General features: G+C 40.2%; 1 protein-coding gene and 1 long non-coding RNA gene across 2 annotated transcripts; one reads left to right on the top strand and one right to left on the bottom strand.

Moving 5' to 3' along the window:
* Window positions 1-5,605: 5,605 nt before the first annotated feature.
* LOC118556794 (phosphoenolpyruvate carboxykinase [GTP], mitochondrial-like) lies at window positions 5,606-22,997 on the bottom strand. The gene is made up of 9 exons (XM_036125128.1): window positions 22,966-22,997; window positions 22,551-22,749; window positions 22,217-22,352; window positions 21,943-22,130; window positions 21,696-21,858; window positions 21,394-21,609; window positions 20,965-21,102; window positions 19,651-19,746; window positions 5,606-6,250 (listed from the first exon to the last, which is right to left on the bottom strand). Exons 1-9 carry the CDS (start codon window positions 22,995-22,997, stop codon window positions 5,781-5,783), a joined length of 1,638 nt encoding a protein of 545 aa, XP_035981021.1. The 3' UTR covers window positions 5,606-5,780.
* On the top strand, window positions 7,417-8,629 carry LOC118556842. Its single transcript, XR_004927417.1, has 4 exons — window positions 7,417-7,708; window positions 7,878-7,928; window positions 8,017-8,043; window positions 8,148-8,629. It is a non-coding gene; the product is annotated as an uncharacterized LOC118556842 (long non-coding RNA).
* Window positions 22,998-24,623: the final 1,626 nt, after the last annotated feature.

Raw genomic sequence — 24,623 nt, 5'->3', positions numbered from 1 at the left:
TCTGGTCAACAGACCCTCCGCGACCTTCTTTGTTACAGAAAAGCGCAGGTGGAAAAATATTTATGATTTTTTTTTTTTTTTTTTTTTTTTTTTTACTTTTTCTGAATCAGACCCAGTCAAACCAGGACATCGTTTCACATTCCGACCCTCCTTCTTCTTCTTTAAAAAAAAGCGCGTCATGCTAAATTAGCCGAGCTACAGCGTTACTCTTTCAATTTTAAATAAAACATAACAGCAACAGACACACTTACCGAGGGAAGTTGTTGTCAGCTGTTTTATGCACTGAACTTTCTGACCCTTTTGGTTTACATAAATCCAAAGAAAACCTTTGACTACCGCTACTTTCATTCATGCATGTGTGGTCAGTTGGAGATTTTCTTTTAAAAGTTAAAATGATTGAACACCGATAAACCTCAGACTGGTAGATTTCCGCTTTGCAAAGACCCGCCCTACTCTCCTTCTGATTGGCTAATGTCCTAGCTCTGCCAGATTTCATTGGTTAAGCGCAGCTTCTGTTTAAAATCTTGAATAAAAAGTCTACACGGAACATTTTGCGCTCATTTTCCAAATGACGAAAGTCCCTCACAACGACGGAGAACATTAAACCCCTGATAATATTACTTATTCAGATCAGAAGGGGGAGGAATGTATCCCCCCCAGGGATGAAACACGAATGACCAGGGGGGGGGATATCCCCCCCATCCCCCTCAGCAAATCTCACCCTGGTTATAATTCCGTTTCTGTTCGGAAAGAACCGATTGGGGGAAAAAATCGGTTCAAAGCCCTGCTCTTAACGCACCAACACACCTAAAACACACAATAGGGTAGTTCACGCGTGACGTCCCGCGTGACGTCAGCGCTACATCCGGGTCCCGCTGGTAGGCAAAAAACAGAGCTGCTCTCGTCTACTACATGACAAAACGGGTGATTTAGAGCGTACTTTTACTTCGTTTATTTTTGGAATCTAAACAATGCCTACGACTTGTTGTGCTCTCGGTTGCACACAGAGGCATTCCAAATCGTTGGATGTACGTTTCTGTCGTTTACCGAAGGAGGAAGGACGAAGAAAGAAATGGATATTTTCAATGAAAAGAGCGCAGGCAGACACTCCCAATGGACTGGGGGAGCCATCATTCTACGAGAGAATTTGCAGTCTACACTTCATCTCCGGTAAATACAACTTAATTCTGCTCTAGTCATTGTTCTACTTAAATAGCGGCGGAGGGGAGGTGGCGATCGCTACACAGGCCGGAGAAGCGGCGGAGCAGGCAGCGGCTGCTCCGCCCGTTCACGGGCTGCGGCAGCAGCAGCCGGCTGCTGCGTAAACACTACACGGGCCGGAGAAGCTGCTGCTGCGGCTACAGCAGCTGCTGCTGCTATTACGCCCCCGTTCACGGGCGCTAGTATTTATGTGTTTACGCTGCAATGTCGCCGACACCGCCACCCATTTTAACAAGACAAAAACACCAAAATAATCCGTAGTGATTTTTTTTTTTTTTAACCTACCGGGCCTCTGCTGAGATGCGGCCTGTGTCCGACGCCGCTTTGTGCTGTTGCACAAACATGTGTGAACAACATCCATCCATCCATTTTCTGACCGCTTAATCCCTCATGGCGTCGCGGGCGTTGCTGGAGCCTTTTTCCCGATTTAAAATAACTGTAGCCGTCCAGTGGTTTCAGGGGCTTCCATGCTCTCTCGTCTGTACTGGCCTGCGTGTTTATAAGGCAGCTGTATGTCGTGGTACGGAGCACTTGGTCAGCATTTCACAGACTCACTCCGTCCCGTCAGGCTTTTGCTGTGTGGATCTGGCAATCTGATACCATCAACCATCAACTTACTCTTAAAACGATCTTGTTATCTAAAGAAGAAAAATACGCGGAGAACTCGTCAGTTTCTCTGTTTGCGTCCGCCATTGTGTTCGCCTTTTGCCTACCAGTCCGGCGCGCATGCGCAAAAAACCCGCATCAAAACAATAACAATGAACTGGTCTATTGGCGAAACGGTTAATTTCATGTTCAAATTCACACATTGTAAACTAAACTCCAAAACTAATTTTCAAAACACAATAATACACTAACACAACACACCATGTCTAACAAAACACTGCAAACATGTTTCAAAATCAAATAATTGTCCAAAACACTAACACATGTTATCTTCCAATAGGAACATTTAGTCGGTCATAAAACGATGACAAAAAAACACTATCATCAGCTGAAATTACAGAAACTGCATTATTTTAGATGTGTTAGGTGTGCCCTTATACAATAGACAATTCATGTTTCATGATTTGTCGCTATATAAATAAATTTGTATAATTTAATTCCCATCTCCTTCAGGTTTTTACAGTAGCATGTTCCCTTTATAGATCTTTAATTCTCAAGATTTTCTCTGTTCCTCTCACAATTATTTTTTTATTTTCTCTGTCTTATTACACTGATTAGTGCAACTGAGCACATCAGCAATAAAAAAAACCTGTTTGTTCATTGTTCTCTATCATTTTCTTCTGTCTGTCTCCTCTCAAATGCTCTCAAACGTTCATTGTTTTTTTAACCCTTTTACTGTCTCTGCATAAATAACCTGATTGATTGTTTTAACTTGTTGAATTTCTACTGCCCTTTTATTGACTTCACATTCATGCATCGCTCTTGTCTGATCCACCACAGTTGCAGCATTTTTCCTGCACTTTGTCTTCACGTTCTGCGAACGTATGATCACCACAACATCGGGGTTACCTTTGTTTGTCTTTACATACTGCCGTCAGGATCCCCAGGTCTTTGGTTGTTTTTAGGTTCCTGGGGAACGTGCGGCTCTGTTTGGGTTCCCACATTTTAGTATTATGTGATTCTTCTTTCTGTCATTATTAGTGTTCAGTTTTTTATTGTTAGTAGTCTGTTCATATTGTGTTTTATTCCTAATTTCCTACCTACCATTCTCTGTTATAGTTAGGGTCATTCTGCTCACCTGTGTTAATTACCTGTTGTTCCTTCTGTCTCCTCCCCTATTTAATCTGCCAGTTCAGTCACATTCATTGTCAGGTTCTCTGTTAATCTACCACAGTTCTTGTCTCCTCATCATGTTCCTGGTTCCTGTTTTAGCCTGCTTGCCTGTAAATCTTGGATTTATTATTTAATAAACACATCCTGCCCACCTCCTTACTTTAATACGTGACTCCCAACTTCTTGCCTGCACTCCAGTCCACAAACCTCAAACCCACACATGACAACTAGAGCAATGTTTCCTCATCTTTGACTCTTGAAGCATGGTAGTGGTTGGGGAATATATGCCTTAACGGGGAAATTCAAACTCCCAGTTTTGATCCAGTCCTGTAGAACCAACTGTTTTAAATTGTAGAAGCGCGGCAATCATTATTCTTCTGATTCTTTTCCTTGTTGGCGGATCGCAAACATCTTTTAGAGGCATGTACCGCCACCTACTGGACATGACTGTGTAACTATGGCCTCCACCTAGTGCAGGGGTGTCCAAACTTTTCTGCACAAGTACCTCCGGTTCTTTTGTCAAGTCAAAAGTACTGGAGGGCCTAAAAATTTATAATTAAATGTAAAAAAAAAAAAAAAAAAAAAAATTGCCAACAAAAATATAATGCGATTTTTTTCCTACTTTACAAAATATGATTATTTTAATTAGACAAAATAGTCTGATTTTCTGTAGGAAAGGCACACGTAATTCACTGTAGATCCAAAGCTACAAGCAGGTTTTGCTCATTTGCTTTATTAAAAGATGGGGACACAGTTTTGCAAATGATTTAGGCTCGATTGAAATTTTTTTTATTATTTTTTGTCTTACAGTCTAAGAACAGAATTTGGGTCAGTATTTCTTTACACAACACTCGCTGTAATCAGGTAATTTTAATAAATGAATTCAAAACTGAATGTAATGCACAAAAGTCTATGGTCCTATTTAGTATGAAGTTAAAATTAAATAAAGAGAAAAACTGTGATTATTAAAAGATGAATACCTTGTGTTATACCTAACATTTCCAACCTGTCTCTAAATAGTTTTGCCCTAATTAAAAATAAAAAAGTTTCTATCTGCATCAGACATCTGTGCTGGTGGACAAAGTCTTTCTTGAAATCCAGTTTGGGGGTGCACAAAATCAGTCCATGCCTCAGGGCATGCCCGACCTATTATATTCTGTTTTAGTTTTGTATGTGGTGTGTTTTATTTAGAATCCTGATTTTCTCCCTATCCTCCTTTTATTCTTAATATTATTTTCAAACTCCATTCTCTGATCTTGTTCATCCCCTGGTTTTTGGGGGTTGGCAAAAAACTGGACATGTGCATTATTACCACCATCTCGTTAGAGTGGTTCTTGATGGTTCCGTATGTCAAGAATGTATATATATATATATATATATATATATATATATATATATATATATATATATATATATACATGCTATAAAATCAAATTCTGTCACTCCTTTTTAGATTAATATCTATATGTTTGCTCCATAAGCTAATCTGTAATGTCCTTATGTTATGTTTTTCTTTAATCTTTTCAAATTCTATCTGAAATCCTCTTTCATGCTTATATATAACATGTTCTATTGTTTCACCCACCCCATCGGGGCCACAACTCCTTGTATTATACTTTTTTTTTTTCCTTCTTTTTTTTTTAAGTGTACAATCAAGTCCTATATACTCAACTCTTATTGTCATTAATCTTTCATCCTTTTCTTTTGTGGACTTCAATTCAGTTTTCAACCCCACCAACCAGACATCCTCCACCAGGAGCTCACACTGCTGGCCTCCATCTCTCAGTAAATAATCACTTCACTTAATTGTAAGAAATGACGTTTACACAGTGTAGCTGTTCTTTCACGGTGGGCCTGGGACTGTGAGCGCAGAGTTCTGGAGACAAACGAACAGCTGGATGGCAGGAACACAACCAGCACCCATATCTCTAAAAGGACTTTCCATTTAGTGTTTTAAAGAAAACGGTGCAACAAAATGGGTCAAACAAGGTCAATCATTTCACAAGGCACCATTTATTTCTCAAGTCATTGTAAAAATGAACAAGTCACATATGAATTTTTTTTTAATTCATTGCACTCTGTTGAAAACACCTGATAATCTCCGAGGCATTTATTGGTCCAACTTTTCATGATCTGAGTGTAAACATCAGCTGAAAACCTACTGTTTAATCACGATTATTACACAAGTGGCTGAGTGAATAACGTCTGGAAATCCTGAGCCCTGAAAATACAGCTGTAGTAACGAGTTAACGGACCTCTTTTATCACGTTGAGCTTAATCTAAGGTTAAAAGGCATTCCGTGACACTGATATTAGCGTCTTCTTTATTTTAAAGCTTCAAATGAGTAAAGACCTTCTTACAAAAAGCCTGTAAACTCTATAAGGCACTTCATGATCAGCAACATGCGTGCAGTCACTGTGTGTGTGGATGGAGGCAGTGATAGTAGGGTCCCTCTCAGAAATGACCCTTCATGGTCAGAGTCAAACCTCATTGTTAGCAATAACTGAGCTCCGGTTCCTGTAGTGTCGCAGCGTTAATAGTGTCTAATGTAGATATTGTATTTATGAGCACAGCAGGACCCACTGGCTGTGTTCACAGACCCACAGAGACATGTCATCATGCAACACAGGAAAACTTTTTGTTTTTTCCTGTTAGCACGGTCCAGACTTCTCTGTGTACGTAAACCCAGCCGGCGGCTCCGACTGACCCTGATGTGTCGTGTTCCCTGAATGCCTCCCTTCTCCTGGATTAGCTTCCTGTCCCTGGCTCTTTAAAAGCGTCTAACTGTGGACCCTGTCCTCCAGCGCCTTCAGCTCGGCCTCCACCTGCGCGGGCAGGTCAGCTCCGACCTGCTGGGTGAAGTACGCCCTCAGCTCCTTGGTCTCCTGCTGCCAGAAAGGTTTGGGCACGTCGAACAGGGCGCCCATATCCACCTTACCGCCCAAACCTTTGGTGTCGATGGCGCCGGCCTCCGGCAGCCAGCCGATGTAGCTCTTCCTGGCCGCCTCGTCCTCCCTCTCTCTGCCGCAGCGCTTGAAGATCCACTCCAGCACGCGGGCGTTTTCTCCGAAGCCGGGCCAGAGGAAGGCGCCGCTCGCGGGGTCCTTCCTGAACCAGTTGACGTGGAAGATCTTTGGCAGCTTGGTGGGCGCCTTCCTGCTCTGCATGCTCAGCCAGTGAGCGAGGTAGTCGCCAAAGTTGTAGCCAAAGAACGGACGCATGGCGAAGGGGTCGTGCATGATCACCTTTCCTGGAGGAAAAGTAAAAGGCATTATGAGAGCGCGGTAAAAGGTTTGGTTATATGAAAAACATAAGGGTATACCTTCTGTCACTTTTTAATTGACGGGTGATTAATGACCCTAATCATTTCCGGTCTCCTTTGATTTCCGGTCTCCCCTTTGATTTCCGGTCCCCCCTCCCCATTTCCGGCCTCCCTTGACTTCCGGCCTCCCTCGATTTCTGGCCCCTCTTGATATCCGGCCTCCCTTTGATTTCCTGCCTTACCCATATTATATTATTGTCATTAATACGATATTATTATTAATATAGTTATTAACTTTATTATCGTGATTATTTAAGTTTGTCTAATGATTCCTTTAATACACATCCAGCTACTTAATTCAGTTTATCCACATCCAGTTATTTAATTTATCTTATACACATCCAATGATTTAATTTTTATCCACATTCAGTTATTTAATTTTTATACACGCTCAATCTGATGCTTAGCAGCAGCATACCACCCATATTAAAAGGTGATATTAATTATAATACAATTCACTTTACTATCGTGATTATTTAATTATATCTATTTATTTCGGTTGTACACATGCAATTAATGTATCTTATACGCACTCAATCTAACGCTCAGCAGCAGACCAGCCACACTCTACGTGGAAAAAACCTCCGTCCCGCACCGTTGTGATTGCGTTGAAATAGAGAATCCTTAATCTTTAAATCTGATATAAAGCTCAAGTCAGTCCTCCCTCCAAACTAAAGGTTTGGAGCGTCCTCATACTACGGTGGACAGTGTCTTACTGACCACAGGTTTTTGGGTCACGACCTAAATTTCACGAGATCTGTTGAGGAGGGGAGGAGTTGTGTCAAAACACATGTGTGGCACTGCAGGAAGGGGAGACAATATCGATCCGGCATTTGCAGTCAGCAAATTCGTGCAGGGCGTTATCTTATCATTTTCACACAACAGCAAAACCTTCCTTTCAACGAGCATGACATCCTTTCATTGTTAGTTAATAAACAAAAACACCGAGCCTCTCTGTTATCTTCATCAACAGAGTGTCTGGTCAGCGTAGACATCATACTTCCTGGTCAGCTAGGGAGCCGAGCAGGAAACCTCCCTGTTATCTCAATAAACCAGTGACCATCGCCGCTCAGTGCGCCACACATCAGGCCATTGTTAGTTAGCAGAACAGGAAAGCGTTTCAACTTATCTGAATAAGACACTGCTCCGCGCAGGTCGAGGTATCCGGGCCTCGGTAAAACTTAGTATACCGCTGGAAGTCACGACTCTCTCGGTAAATGCATCCTCTCAGTACCAGAAATGTATAAAGATGCTCATTCGGTGCAAGGTAGTCATCACTCGAGATCATGCAAGAAACCTCTTCAGCTTCGCTCCTCACTAACGCTCAGATCCATGCCGAGGGTCAGAACGCAAGCTCCAACCCACAACATGGCATACGCTTCTTTGGTAAGTTCTAATGAATATATTCTAACGATTTTTAAGTTATATGTTGAATATACGGTGGGGGAATCCCCCCTATGACGCCACTGATCATGTGATACCGTAGTAATCTCACTTGGGGAATCCCCCTTACGCTTTTCGGCTGTGTAACAATATATGTTTAATTATTTTTCAGACCTCACAGGTGTGGAGCAAGAAAATGTACTTTTAACACCGTTGAACTACGGTAGGATTTACTTTCATAAAGATAAAGTATCTCAAGTATTTAAAGATACTAATACGTTGTTTTAACCATTTTATTTTTATTGTTTTAGGTTTTTTTGATGGGAACGTTCTATAAGGTGAGGAAAGACTGAGCTAGCAATATTATCCTTGTAATGAATAGCTTATGAAAAATAAGTGGTTTGTGTGTTCTTTCTGTGGGGTTCCTTGTTTGGTTCCTTAGATAACGAAGGAGTCCTCAGAAGAACTTGAAGTGAAGCACACCTCCCTCAGTCGGGGAAAAGTTACAGAAATCATCTTTTTCTTTCGCCCGACGGCTGCAAAATCCTTTTTGCAAAATTAAGATTGGTTTGCTTTTCTACATTGAAACGTTTTACAACATTTTTCTTTTAAATGTGCATACTGTTTGTTTTCAAAGGCTATTTCTACCACAAAATCCAAGAATCAAACCCTTCCCATGATTACTGGCTCTTCTACAACCTAATCCACGGCAAAATATTTACTAATGTTTATTGGAGTAATCATTTTTCTTAAATCATGATTTTATTCTTGTGTTTTTGCCCCCAAAAACAGCAAGCGGTCTAACCCAGACAGAAGGCTACAAAGAGATGTGCAATAACGAAAAGTATCCCTCTTCAGCACACTGTGAAAAGGACAAAGACATTTATGTGTGAAATGTTTGTCTCCCCTTTTTAGATAATTTCAAGGCTCACAATCCATATAAAATTAACCATGGTAAAAATGAAAAATGATTTAACTTTATGGTGCTTACTGCTGTTTCTTGTTCTTCATTCAAATTTGCACAAATATCCTATTTCTCAATAAACTATACATTGAAAGGGTGGCTCTTTTTGAAGTGGATTTCTGTTATTACAAGTTATTCTCTCAAATAAATAAACTTTATTTGTAAAGCACTTTTCAGTTCTGCCTCACATGGGTTTAAAAAAAGAACTAAAGGTTATATGGAAGAAAGTAATTTATGAGGAATGGTTGAAAAACAGTTGTGGAGTTTAATGAAGAAACTGCATTAAATATGAAAACTTAACACAAGCTACCATCATCAAAAAGCTAAATGTTTTAACAAGGTCTGCTGTAAATGTCACAATTTAAAAGACATAATACAAGATGTTGATTATGTCAAACTTCCATGAAGTTGAACTTAGTTATCTGCTGCAGATATCAGGGGCTTCTCATTTTACCTCACTGTTGATTCATATAACACTTCACATACTAAAACACAGTTTTCTTTTTTAACAGAATATTATTTCTGAATTTTTACAACATTTTTGAGTAAAACGTTTAACCTTGGCTGAACATCGATATGTCCATAAATTCTAAAACACGTCAACCAGCTTCTTGGGAGTCAGGGTAGGAAAAAAAGTCTACTCTGTGCAACCATCACAAACTGAAAACCTAACTGTTCTGGGACTTAGACTGGAACTGTGTGCTTCGGTCAGAAGAGACTAAGCTTTAGCCTTTTGGAAACAAGCGTTGCAGCAGGGTTTGGGGTCAAACAATGCAATAAAGGCTGTGGTTGTAACATGACAAAATCTTATTCATTAGTAAATTAAATCCACCTGTGTATCGTTTTGTTTCTTTGTTGTTTTTTTGGAGCCAAGGATTTCGCCATATCTGTTTGAGAGATTGGTTTCTAAATCTGGTTTACTGAATAAAACATAGAAATCCACTATTACCATCCTTAAAGCAGTCAGCTTCACCATGATAGCGCGTTAAAATTCATTGTGTTTAAATAAAAATAAACAAAAGTAAATTGTAACAATATGGTTCTAATTCATCAGATCTTGACTAATTTAACCTTTTTCCTACTAGGTTTCTAAACATTGAATGCTTTTTCTCAGGATTCCAAAGTGTGTATAACCAATAAATCAGTTTTTCTCACTAATCTCTAATTTTGTATCTTAAATGAAATATTTCTTCAAAGGAGCAGCTAAAATGTTCTTTCTTATTATTCTTCTGATAATTTAAGTCACACACCATTACACCCCAAAAGTTTTTTTAATATCTCACCTTTTATGTTTATATTTTGGTAAACCCATAGTCTCTTACAGACGTTCAATTTATCTTTGGATCCTCTAAAGAATCGTCAAGGTCTTTGCTAAAAGCATTAACTGAGTAGGTCAGTAATACGGGGCTGCTAAGAGCAAAATGGATTTAACTATAAGATGTAAGAATGTATAGACATTTGTAGATGATACTCTTCCACTTCATATTTTTATTTTTGGGTCTCATGTTTAGCTTGATTTCTATATGTTATGCCGCTACTGCTCAATAATTCCCCAATTCTCGGATGAATAAAGTACATAATGTGTTATTTGAGTTTGTCCAAATGAATTGATGTCCTGTGAAAACAGGGCTTTCGCTGTATAATGAAAATGTATTATAGGCACACCATCACTTTGTTCCTGGTGTACTTTTAATACACGCAACTGCCGTATGCATGTATCAGTTAAATATCAGCTAATGTTCTTACAGTGTGAAAGACTTCAATTTTAAATACATTAATGATGAAACTATATAAAAATTATTTCAGTGTAGTCTGAAAAGTTATTTGAGTAATTTAATTGAAAGTTTTATAATGTATTGATTACATTTTTATGTAAAATGTCACAAAGTAAAGGCTATATGATAAGAACCACTGCACAAAAAGATGCATAATTTTTTTTTTGTCAATGTTTTTAAATCTGACTATACCAGATATTTTTTTGATTATTTGACTCCATTCTGATTTCAGTTTCAAATGAACAATCCTTTATAATTTCAGCACATAGTCTCTTGCAACTAGGTCCTCCAAATGCAAACCGTTAATGCTATAAAATAATAACTTGGGTGACATTCGTAAACGGGGCTCGTAAACAACTCAGCAGGTTTTTAACCACTGAAATTAGACCCCTTATAAACTTCATACTATCCATCCTCTTTACCTAACACAGATTCAAAGTCCATCCATTTTCTGACCCGCTTAATCCCTCATGGGGTGGCGGGGGTGCTGGTGCCTATCTCCAGCATTCACTGGGCGAGAGGTGGGGTACACCCTGGACAGGTCGGCAGTCTGTCACAGGGCAACACAGAGACAAACAGGACAAACAACCATTCACACACAAGGAGAATTTAGAGAGGCCAATTAACCTAACAGTCATGTTTTTGGACTGTGGGAGGAAGCCGGAGTAGATTCAAAGTCTGATAAGCAATAAAATATTTTTCTGCAAGATTACCCTAAAGGAGTAATAACCGGTGGGTTTTTATAGCATATATACCGTAAAGTGACACACACACCCTGACCTATTTGACACCTTAGCCCATAGCCCAGAAAAAAGTGAGTGCCTCATTTTACATTCAAGTCCTCACTTTACTAGTAAAATTAGCAAAATTATTTGTCGCTCAGCTGCAAGTACAGGGAGGCTAAAGTTACTATCCCCACTCGTATTGTATGTTGGGTTCTTACAACTACAAAATACAACTTTAAAAAGAAAAAAAAAGACTCAGGTTTTCAAGTTTAAAATTGATATTTTTCCATAAATCGACATACGATACAATTTTACTAACTCTATCAATCTGGCTGAAGCCCTACATGAACGTAGGCTGGCTGAGGCTTATTCATTTGTTGTTGTTAAGCGTGAACTGCACTGATTTTTCCTCAATCCGGCGCTGCTCTGTAAAGAATCAACAGTCCTGGGGGATTGTGATCCCTTTCATCCGTACTTCAGAGCATAAACGCTGAAAATATGCTAACTTTACAGGTTAAAATCTCTTAAAAAGTCAGAAGATTGGTACCGTTGGCATATCTGTGGTGAAGCTCAAAGTGGACGTTCAAGCTTCATTTGATTAAACATTTACGCCAATGATTTGTAGATTTTATCAAAGCGGTTGAATGCAAACTCTATAAAACAGCGGCATTCACAGAGGGTTGCTGGGTCTAGTTGTGTTTGTAAACTAGATGAAAACTAAGAGAAACTTATATCCTCCACACAACTCCACCTTTAGTTCAGGGTTCATCCTTAAAACTCTGCCTTCCTACCAGGGGTCCGTTTCTACCCACTTTTAGCCATTTAGCCCCGGATCCTGCAGCGGAGATGTAGCTTTAGGGGTTTTACAACACCGGTTTAGCTGTTAGAGAGTCTGGTGTTCTGCGGCTGCCTTTGATTTCACAACAAAATCCAACAATTTTGTGCTTGTCAGCAATTTTGTCGAATAAAAGAAGAAGTTTAGACAATTACTGCCATCATTCAACAAGAAAAAGCCACTTCCAAACCTGTTGATTTGACCTAAGCTCCCCCCAACTAAATATGACCCCGGATAGAAAGCCCCAGCCTTCTCTAGTCGTACACAAAAGCAAGACCTCAAATCTGAATTCACAACAAGCAGCAACGGAAACACATTTTGTGTTTTTGTATAAAGTAAGTATTTCACTCTTTTTAGTTACAGTTGGAAAAAATAAAGAAATAATGAAACCATCTTCCAAGCAAGAATCACTGAAATTTAAAGCTAGATGTATGAAACTTTAACTTTAACACAGATGATAAACTCTACATTCAAAGCCAACTTAACTGGACCCAACTTGACTGAAGAAATGCACAGAGAAGCGTGGGCAAATAGGACATTATTGTATATATTGCATTTTACAATACCATAACTCTTATTTTAAGCAAGTTTGAATGACCAGTAATCATCATCAAGTATTTTACCTTGCAAATTATTATATATGTAAAGAGCACAATACGTGTTGAGCATGTGCTGCTGTGCAGGTTGGTGTAGGTGACAACATCTGAACACCTGAGCTTCATCTGAAATGATTAAAAAACTAACTTTGAACTAATGCCGGTCATCTGTTTCACAGAGCAGAGTCTGAGTGAGATTTGTTGCTAATTCGTATTTTACGAGGAATTCGCTTTGGCAATACAACGAGCAAATGTAGAAGTAGTGTGAACAATACAAAACAAATCAAAGCTGTATAGGAATAGGCAAGAACACCTATTTGCAGAGGAAGAAATGGCAGATGTTTACACACTCATTATTCCGAGTTTGTGTTGCATTGCAACAGATTGAGATCGTTGGGATTCAAGACAGAGAAAGGCAGAAAAAAACACATGTTTCACAGTGGGCATGGTGCATACAGGATGCGGTGTTAGTTTTCCAGCCCACCAGTATTTTCAGTGTTAGTCTGATCTGGCCAGTGTCACACTTTAAATGGGACTAAAGACTCTTTCAATATATAATATGTCATAAAGGTCGGATTTGCAGTTTAGGATGTGCCCGGGAAACCACCAAATAAAGGCCCCTTAAAGGCGTCTGCATCAGACATTTAAATGACCCCAGTTGACTCCTCTCCTCTATCTGTAAAAATCAGACATTTGACTTCTGAGTAAAGATGGAAGGTAGCATAGGTCTGGTATTACTAAGGCCACAAGCACTTATGTGCAAATGAAGGATAAGCTTACTCTGCCGTCTCATATCTTTTACAGTGTTATTTCTAAAGGCAGATAACCCTGAAAAATCACCTCTGGATTTTTATTTTGCGATTGTCTCAAAAAGAATTTACAAATTGAAAGGTATAAGAGGCAAAGGCAATTTGGATAAGCAAGAACCATATATAAATAGAAATGTACAATGGATGCAAAGGCATTTGTACTACTTGAACTGTTTTGCATTTTGTCAAATTATGATTACAAATGTCAGTGTATTTCATTGGTATTTTATGACATTGATTCATACAAAGTAGTGCATAATTGTAATGTGGATAGAAAAGAATCTGTGGTTTAAAAAGTGGTTTTCAAATGCAAATCTGAAAAGTGTGGACTGCATTTGTATTCAGGGCCTGATATTCCAAGATAAAAAGAAATGGCTAAATTCTAGTCAACACAAAGCTTATTGTTCAATTGAAATTGGAAAGAGAGGGGCATACCCTTACCAGAACATGGTCGTCAGCCTAAACTGACGGGCTATCACTCGGAGAAACATCTCCTTCTTTAAATTTATTTTTCAGAACTACCTTGAATGTAGTTAATCACCGGGAATGCAAAAAATTAAAGCAAATTGAAACTTTAACAAAGAAATAACCAAAATACCAAGCAAAATGTCTCCCAGGGAGTACAATGTGTCTCATTGATACATAGGTTATTATCTTATTTCAGACTTTTGTTTTCTTTCTGATCCCTTTGGCAATGCAAATTCAGTTATTAATGCTTTTAAATATATACAATGTTCCAAATCTCTACTTTTGTGACTTGACTCATAAGTATCTATCAGCACTAGCCATGATTTTAAATTTATGAACTTCTAGTGTTTCTCTACCCCTGGAATTCAGCATCGACAACAGTGTCCAAAACAAGACTAGAATTACAATTTTAACAAGTGTTGTATAGTAACGAAGTAAAAATACTTCACTACTGTACTTAAGTATATTTTGGAGAACTTTATACTTTTCTCGGGTATAAATTTTTTTGATAACTTTTACTTCACTATATTTCTGAACTTAATTGCATACTTTTACTCCAATACATTTTCAATGTTTGGTTTAGTTACTCGTTACAAAAAGAGAGACTCGCCAGTGATTCCCGTTCGGAATCACAGGCAGACTCGCAAGTGTTTTGACCCCACCTACTGATTGACTGCGACAAAGTCGGGACTTGCCTGGGCTTGTTCATCACCAACAACAGGATAAGAAGCTGGTTCAGTGGTTAGGGCAGATTAAATTAACCTTGTGGTATAGGTAAAGCATCTAAAAGCAGAGAGTTTTCTTAACTCAATGATAACCTGCAGGTGTATCTATTAGCAAGTTTACCACTTCCTGTAGGTTGGCTGGAACTGGTTTATCAATTAACCATCTTCTTAATATACACCTCCTGGTCTACATTTTGCCTGCACTTGGTTGTGTACAATTGTAAAGTATATAGCACTGACCTTACTTGAAGAAAGGTTGTGTTTTCTGTCTAAACTTGGTCTAAATTTCTCTTGCACTTGGCTGTTTATATTATTTCAAGTGAATTTTACTTTGTTTTACTTAAACTTTTTATTACATTACATACATCTATTTTACAGTAATATTCATACGTAAGACATTTCAGATACTTTTACTCAAGTAACATTTCAGTCAGTGACTTGGACTTTTACCAAAGTCATATTTTGGAGAGGTACCTATACTTTTACTTGGAGTTCTGACTAATTAGTGCCCAACAGGTGTGACAGATTGCTGAGGGAGTGGAGGGTGAGCTTCTTCTTCTTTTTTTACCGGTGTCTTGCCATCAAATAGTGCATTATCACCGTCTACTTGATCTTTAGTTACTTTTCCTTAAATCGTTAGTTTTAGTCCAGTTTGTTGTAGATAAGATGACATGATCTTAAGCACCATCTTTCCATATTTATTTGAGAAGATATTTGTAATGTTCAGTTGTTTGATTCCTTCTTGTTCCAGTCCTTAGATCCATTCTTTGATTTGAGTATTTAATACACTCAAACAGCACATGTTCCACAGTTTCTGGAATGCTGATCCCAGTAATATGCTGCAAAAACCTACAAATAATCAGTTTATTATTATCAGTTTACACCTTAACTTTTAATTCATGAATGTCAAAAGCACAGCTTGTTTTTCCCATTCTCTGGATTTTTTTACCCATCCGTGAATACATGTACATAATACCCATATCTCTCATGTATCAAAGTGTTCACATAAGCTTGTATACTTAACACGTTATTGCTTGAACTAATCTTTTTTAATAAAGAAAGATCAACGCTAGTTGATGGTATAGCCGGCATTAAGGTAGACTAACGGCCCAATTATTGATTCCTAACTCCTCAATTATCTGAATAATTCCCTTACTAAATACCTCCATTTTAATTTTACTACTTTCCCAACTTTCAATTAGTATTTTTATTGTTAGATGTTTCTTTTTGACTTTGTAAATGAGCCCAATAATTTGCCCTCAACTGTTTCCTTCTAAGACTTAATGGCATTTCTCTAACCTCGATTTTACTAACCCTAACCCTTATGTCCAACCTTTTTAAAGATGAACCGAATCAAAAACAATACAACCGTAATCTAGAACTGATCTAACTAATGCAATATATACATTTTTCAACGCTATACGATCAGCTCCCCACACACTTCCTGTTAAACACCTCATAATATTCAATACTTTCTTAGTATTGAATAGTTTCCACGTAAGCAAACTATCAAACCCCAAGACTTTAAAAATGTTTACCCTTTCTAATCTTTGTTTATACAATTTCAGACAAATTTGACTTTCTTTCTCGTGAAAAACATTGAGATTTCTCAACAGACAACTTAAATCCCCCAAAGACCAATCTTCCACTACAATCAATAGCATCCTGAACTTTCTTTACAACATATTCCTTCCTCTTTTCCAAATTGCCCCGTCATCTGCAAAAAGGGATTTTCCTATGTCAGGTTTATCATAATAGAAAATAGTACTGGACTAACTTCCCTGAGGGGTGCCGTTTTCAACTAAAAATGAATCAGAAATATAATTACCCGCACGAACCTGGAGGGTGAGCTGAGTGAGAGGAGAAACTAAAAAAAAAAAAAAAAAAAAAACTAAACCATGACAGTTTCTACCAATTTTCATTTTAGAAAAGAAATATACCGTTGCAAAACTTCTTCAACATGTTTATACACTACTTAGAAATATTTGCTTGATTGGTTTTATCTTATAAACTACTAACACAATTATCATATTTGCATAAAAAGTAGTCAGTATTAGAAAAAAAAGATATGTAATGTTTTCAGACTTTAAGTAATGAAAGGAAAATATATTTAGCCTATATTCATAATTAACAACGGTAATGTTTTTGCAACAGGAAGACTTCTGAAATCAACATTAAAAACACAGATGTCCTGTCATGTTCTCCACCCCACTTTTACATCTCTCTGGTAAAAGAGAAGTTGTGCTTCAATTAATATCTGATACCCTTATGTGCTTGTGGGACGGGATAGCTGTCACACATGTAGAGATGCTGCTTTTAAGACTTTGCACCAGGCTCTTAACTGATTTCCAGACCTGCTTATATTAAGTTATTTCTTCTTTTAAAACTGAAGTTTTCACTAGATATCATGTTTTGCAAAACAATATTCCCTTAAGTTATTCTGCTCTTTGTAGAATAACACTGGAAGTGGAACGATAGGCTCGGGGATTTTTTGAATTTTTAGAGATAAGCTCTCTAGGCAGACAATGGAAAAATGAGCTGCAGATAAAAGCTGTTATTAATGTATTTTACTGGGTTTTACATAGGTGCATGCTGGCTTCTCTTTTGTAACTCCGCTGAGTGAGACGGAGAACAGGCACAAGGGGAGAAGCGCGGCTGAGGACATGTGTTGTGATTATAATACCTGCAGATGTTATCTTAGTTGTCCACAACGCCTCCACGGGATTGCCTAGTAGGCAACGGCCCAAAGCAGGAGTGCCTAAACTATTTCCAGGGGCCATTTAAAAAGAATTTCTCTTCTACCTCAATTCAAGAATGGCACAAATTTAGCTTGAAACTCAAAACTAGAGGTAGATGGACACAGATTACGTACAACTTAGTTTTCTTGTTCACCAGCCCGTGAGTAATTTCCACTTGATCGTTTTGACTGGTGGGGTGAAAAAGTTTAGACACCACCAATCTAAGGGTGGTAACTCAGAAAGACAGGGTACAGCCTGCAAGTTTGCTGCTTAACATATAACAAATACATGGTGCTCCTAGCCATTTGGAGTTTCAAAACACTGTTACATTTACAAGAATGACGAGTGGTGCCATTTTACTTCCCACGCCATGGCTGTAACAGATTTTTTTTTTCTAGTTGAAAGAAACTTGTAGAAAGAATGTAGTTGGGTTTTATATATTTTTTATTAACATAAGGAGTGAGGAAAGAAATTACATTTGTTTATTATATCACAAACTCATTGTAAACAACAATCATTTCATATATCACAAGCTAATTGTAGGAAATACTACTTTAATATATCACAAACTCATTGTAAACAACCCCATTTTCATATATCACAAGCTAATTGTAGAAAAGACTCATATAATATATATCAAAGAAAGATATGAGAAAACATGTATGCATTGGTTTCAAGACCCTCCCCAGTAATCAAAGGCGGCTAGAAGCTGATCTCTATATTCGGAGCTTTCTTCAACTGCGTGAGCAAATGCAACATTGAGGGGGTCATACACCTGCTTGACCAGCGTCAATTCATACAGATAGGCCTGTGCGACGGCGTTGACTGTGTCGTTGTCTTGATGGATGTTGCGAGCGGCTAGAAACTGTTGAATGGCATCGGTAAAACGCTCGTTACAAAGCACAGGCATTATACGATGGTAATTTCTTTCAAAGAACCCGTCCTCAAAATGCTCCCAACGTTCAGGGTCACTCAAACTAGGACGGCCCGTGCTACATCTGTTCCACTTATCATGCATGTACTTTTCGATGGCGGTGCTCAAAAGATGATACACCACAGTTTTCACATCTTTGATGAAGCCGTAGCGAATCCACCCGTCGTATTCAACAGCGCCGGTGTCAGCGTCTGGTTCCCCGGATGGAAGCTGCGTATCCTCGGGTTGAGAAGGGTCCGGGAAGGCTGGTTCTCCTTGGCCGGAGGGAAGTTGCGAGTCCTGGAGCTGTGAGTACTCAGACTGAGAAGGGTCCGGGGAGGGTGGAAGATTCAGCACTTGTGAATCTTCCTCCTGGGTCTCTGACAGAGACGGCATGGCTGGAAGCCTGGCTGGAAGTGTGGTTGGAAGCATGGAATTCTCATCCCGTAAAACAAAGTACTCGGGCCGTAGTTTCACACCTCCAGGGGGCCTGGACCAGTAGACGGTATGCCTCTGCAGCGATGCGAGGAGACTCTCGCTGTCGCTTTCGTGAGATGATTCAGGGGTTGGCGAGGGTGAAGGAGGGTGGTGCGGGCCCGGAAAGAATTTGTCGCTGTCCAGAGAGCCATGCTGCGGTGATGTTGGAGTAGTTCTTTCAACCGCGTAGTTGTTCATGGTTTCAGATGCTAAAAGTCTGGTCAGTGAAGTTGCATGGAGGTCCCGATCAGTCTGCCCGGTTGTTTTTTTATACTGAGAAGGGGTGTGGTTAACATTGAAAGGGGGCGTTATCGGGTGTTGTGAGGAGGGCGGGTCTAAAAAGCAACCACTTTCTTGATCCCCCAAAACGTCTCTCCAGTCGCAAAAGTTGCAGAACAGCGTTGACATCCGGTCTGCTATCATCTTGTCACACCATGCGTTAAGCAGAAAAATAACCGGAGTTGTTTTATCTTGAGCCTGTCTCGGAGTTGCGCGGTAACCCCCCGTTTTTGATTGTCATGTTGGTGAGAAGATCCTATTTGTTGAATCTGTGTCAGTTTCGAATTCCTAAAGTGGGGGAGGGGATCGGAAATGGGGGGGAGGGGTATGGATTCCGGAAGTGGGGGGAGGGACCGGAAATGGGGGAGGGGTATGGATTCCGGAAGTGGGGGAGGGGACCGGAAATGGGGGAGGGGTATGGATTCCGGAAGTGGGGGAGGGGACCGGAAATGGGGGAGGGGGGCCGGAAATGGGGAGGGGCGACCGGAAATCAAAGGGGAGACCGGAAATCAAGGGGGAGCGGAAATGATTAGGGTCATTAATCACCCGTCAATTAAAAAGTGACAGAAGGTATACCCTTATGTTTTTTTATATGTGCTGTAAATGGCCGGTTTACCAGCCAGATGTGTAAAGGCGAGTACCTTTATGTTCTGCAGCTGCTGTGGCCTCCGATCTCATGGCAGCTCCAACAAACACTCCATGTTGCCAGTTGAAAGACTCGTAGACCAGAGGGACTCCTGCAAACATCATCATGGTTACTGATGTGCCGGGGGTAAAATATTTTTAAGGTACTGAAATACAACATGTCTGCCCAGACATTGCTTCTTCATCCAAATGGCAATAGAATAGAATACCATTTAATGTGAGTTCATTCGCTCCGTGGGGAAAATAATCCTATTCTCTCTTTTTTATCACTGATTTAAATAACTGCTGACACAATTTTATAATAAGTAAATGTTACTGTTGCATTTTTTTAATTTATTTACCCCTTTACCCTTTAGAGTTGACCGGAGTTTCTAGGATCTTCTTATTAATTATCTATAAATCGCTAGTTCCCTAGTGTATAAATCTGATGATGCATACTGCTTAGCTGATTCTTCAACATCAGAAAGACAAGAGAGCATGCCGTAGAAATGGGCAGATAGCTGTTGATCTTTGTAAGTCAGGAAATGTTAACAGCAAAATAGTACAGTCAGAGAAATCGTTTTTAAAATTCTCAAAACAACTAGAACTGTGATCAACAACTCAAGATTTTCTGGCTAACTAACACGGTGGGAGGGATGTGAAGGACGGTCACTGTCAGAGAACCACCGCAAAGGGTGGGATCATTGTCATAGAAAAGCCTCGTCTGCCAGAGTTTGCTCAACTTTGCTAGGACTTTAATCTAAGACCCCCCCTCTCTTTGGTCAGAAGAGACCAAAACCAAGCTTTTCAGCAACAGTTCTTAAGTACAGTGGAGGGTCTGTGATGCTGTGGGCCTGTTCATTTTCCTGTTAAAGACACAGGAAATGATAAATAAAAAACCTCGTTGACTGTACCACAAAACAAAAAATGGTTTGTCACGGGTTCTTTCAGGAGAATAACAGCCCAAAATGTAGGACCAGATCAACACGGACGGGTCCTAAACACAAAACAGCTCATTTTTGAATGCCTCATCTCCATCACCAGATCTAAAGCCTGGGGGGGGTGAGGTGAAGAGAAAGAGCATTAGAGAAGATCCAGGACAGCTCGTAGAATATTATAGGACAGGACTAAATCCTGTCCAGTTGTCAAAAGAGGCTGTTTAAAGAATAAAAAGCAGAGGTGCCTGTAAGTGTAGCAGTAATTCTGCTTTAAAAGCTCCTAACATGAGATTCTCCTCTCCACTGACTAGACGCACTCAGACTAAATGTTTGATTCTTCTAAATGTCACTGCGAGGCTCTGCTTGTGTGTCGTCTATACGAGTGGTACAAACCTTCAGGCCTTCTGCCTCCAAAGATGATGGCATCGATGGGAACCCCTTCCTCGCTCTCCCACTGGGGGTCAATGATGGGGCACTGAGCCGCCGGGGCACAGAAGCGTGAGTTAGGGTGGGCACACGGTGTGGAGTTTCCTGTGTGCAAACCAGAAACATTTGGTTTTACACGCCATGTTTAAAGCAAATTATATTATATTAAACAAAAAAAAATTATAAAGTAATTACATTACTTTGGTAAACCACAAGATGGTGCTATTCACGCAACAACTGTTACACGCAACTTTCTGACAAAACTAGTAATAATCATAGAAATGTGCAGAAAAACATGTTTTAGGGAGAAATTTACGTCTAAATTAAAACTAGCAACTAAAACTAGCAACGGCCTTTCTGAAGCTAGAGCGTTTGAACGTCTCAGGCTGAAGGTACCTGGCCTCCACGTTTTTCCGTGCCAGTCGGTGAGGGTAACTCCGGCTGTGGGGGGGTCGAGCCCCTCCCACCACACTCCTCCGTCGCTCGTCTCGCCGACGTTGGTGAACACCGTGTTTTTGGAGATGGTGGCCATGGCGTAAGGGTTGGTCTTGTCCGAAGTGCCCGGGGCGACTCCGAAGAAGCCGTTCTCTGGGTTGATGGCCCTGAGTTTGCCTGGGGAGGCGCGACAGGCTTGATTCAGCGCGCCAGAGGCTGAGGGACAGAGTCGGCGAGAGGTTTAATGATACGCTTGCACTCACCCTGACTGTCGAACTTCATCCATGCAATGTCGTCCCCTACGCACTCCACCTTCCAGCCTGGGATAGCGGGCTTCATCATGGCCAGGTTGGTTTTACCGCAGGCACTGGGGAAGGCCGCTGCCACGTAACGCTTCACCCCCTGAGGGCTGGTGATGCCAAGGATCTGAGGACAGAGAGGAGTTGTGGACAAAGATGGACGAGGCTCTGCGGAGCGTGGAAACCGTTAAGAAGTGGGTTTTGCTCTCACCAACATGTGCTCCGCCAGCCAGCCCTCGTCCTTGGCGATGCGGGAGGCGATGCGGAGGGCAAAGCACTTCTTCCCAAGGAGAGAGTTTCCTCCATAACCGCTGCCGAAGGACAAAATCTGCCTGGTGTCTGGCAGGTGAGATATCAGGACTTTTTCTGGGTTGCAGGGCCAGGAATTGACTAGGGGAGCTGGAAGAGGAGAGATTTAGAAGAGCGAATATTAACACGAACACGTCCCACCTGCAGCCATTCAGCCGTTGGCAACACCCGAGTACCTTTGAGTGGGAAAGGCCGTCCTAAAGAGTGCTGACAGCGGACGAACTCCGCTCCTTCGGACAGTTTCTGCAGAACAGGAGTGCCCATGCGTGTCATGATCCCCATGCTGGCCACGACGTACGGCGAGTCTGTCACCTGGAGGAGGCACAGCGTTCCTTACGAGACCCACGGGTAATAACCATAAAACTGCACAGAGACTAATTAGACGGCGCGATAAACCAAAACAATAAATGGTAACGTTACAAACTTTAACCACTAAAACTCCCAGCGGGCTTATTGCTTTATTGCGGCCCTTTTCTGCTGAGTACAAGGCATTTGGAGAACAGATAGTACCTGGACGCCATATTTACTTAGCGTTGAGCCGACCGGTCCCATGCTGAAGGGGATCACGTACATGGTCCGACCTGCAGGGATAACCCAGAGATTTAAAAAAAAACAACACAATAGAACTGTTTTATTTCTGTTTCCTTTCTGATAGACACTGGCAATAATGCTTGTACTTCTAATATTAGGGGTATGAAAGCCGTTTAGCCTTCAGACCTGCCTTGATTCTACAAGACATGTTTACCACAGCAACCAGTACGAAGTAAATATGCTAAAAGAAGGAAGCAAAGAAGCAACGTGTGCTGGATAAATGAGCGGGTTAGTCTTTTAAGGTCTATAAAACCTAGAAAAAATTACTTTATTTGACTTCAGTTTGTTTAAAATCAAAGAGGTTGACCCACAGGTCAGAGTTTCTTCTAATAACCTGGTGTTTGATGGTTTGTTACTCAGGGTCATGTTGACACTATAAAGAGAAGGGGTGGGGAAAAAACTACAAGGTGTTTGATTAAAGAAAGTTAATCACCCTCATCCAGCAGCAATCCTTCATGAGGGCGACGGGGCTCAGCACCAGGGGTGCCGTTCCATTGAGGGTGGCGTGAGTTGTGCCACCCTCAATTAATTTAGTTAATTTGCTTATTTATACTTTCAGACTACATGGATGAGGATGCTGACTTTGCTATCTGATTTAAAGATTCTGTATTGTTCATAAACTAAATTACCATTCTCAGGGAATCTGGGCTACTTTTCATCATCTCTAGATTAAACTATATAAAAGTTAAACTGGAGAAACCAGAACAGATCTGTTTGTTAAAACAGCATCCAAAATGTATGGAAACTTTACTGTGTTTCTGAATACACAAAATGGGCCGTTTCATATGTTTATTTCAGATAAGTGTACAGACTACAATAAAAAGACCTGAACTGAAATAGTTAACACTGATTCTAGATTATTTAAAATGCAGGTTGACTCTACGATCTACACAGTCTATTTGTGTAAATAAAAATAAAATGGGTGTCAGACCCACTAGGTTTTCTTAAAAATGACCTCAAATGTTACAATGACTCGTTCTTGTGAACCCAACAACTTCAAACTTCTTCAAATGGAGCCAATCACTTACAGTATTTTTAAGTTGCTAAAACACTAAAATCCATTCGCAAAACCAAAGTTGCAAGTGTACAAACCACTTTATTGATTGAAGCACACAGTTTGTAGAACTTTAAACACTTCTCATGTGGTTAGACACAGCTAGCATATCGGAATCGCTCTTTGTGCAAAACTGTAAACACATTGTCTTTTAAATAGCACATGTAGCATTTTGGTGCACTTCAACTCAGAATGGCACAACACAGCCCCAAAAGTGAAATACAAGTAACACACTGTTGTCATCGGTAACACACAAGCACTCAAAATGTAACACTTTTGTTTCAAATCAGTAATCTGTTGCACCCAATCAGTAATGGGGATATGAAGCCATGTCAAATCCAAATGGCATGTGTGATTTTCACCATGGAGGGCAGGGGAGAAGGTGGAAGTGGACATGGACGTGGAAGAGAAGGAAGAGGAAGAGGAGGAGGATGAAGAGACGGAGGAGGAGGAGGACGAGACGGAGGAGGAAGAGGATGAGGAGGAGGAGGAGGAAGAACAAGAGCCATCATTTCCAATGAAATTACAGTTTTTTTGGATTGCTTACACACTAAAGTTAAAAGTAGTACACTATTAGCAAAACCTTACACTCAAGAAGCAAAACATCAGCCCATATTTGCACAACTATAAGCACATTGTCAACTTCACACTTGTTGCAAAACTCCACACACAGTGATTTGCAAAACACTAAACACACTTAACATACATTACACACAAAAATCTATTATGAAGTCACTTCCTTGCAATACCAAAGCACTGACTGTCAAATTACCGCACCTTCCAACCAATTGATTCAACACAGTCATCAGGTGTGCAAACACTTGTTTGCTTAATTGTAGACACACCAATCAGGTGTATAAGCACTATAAAAAGCAGCAGGTGAGTTCATCGGTCTTCAAGCACAATGGAAAGACGAGGTGGAGGACGAGGTGGAGGAG

Source organism: Fundulus heteroclitus, chromosome 21 (genome assembly GCF_011125445.2).
Source record: "Fundulus heteroclitus isolate FHET01 chromosome 21, MU-UCD_Fhet_4.1, whole genome shotgun sequence".
Taxonomy (NCBI): Eukaryota; Metazoa; Chordata; class Actinopteri; order Cyprinodontiformes; family Fundulidae; genus Fundulus; species Fundulus heteroclitus.
The sequence above is the reverse complement of the archived record's forward strand: the minus strand, read 5'-3'. Positions and strand labels throughout refer to the sequence as shown.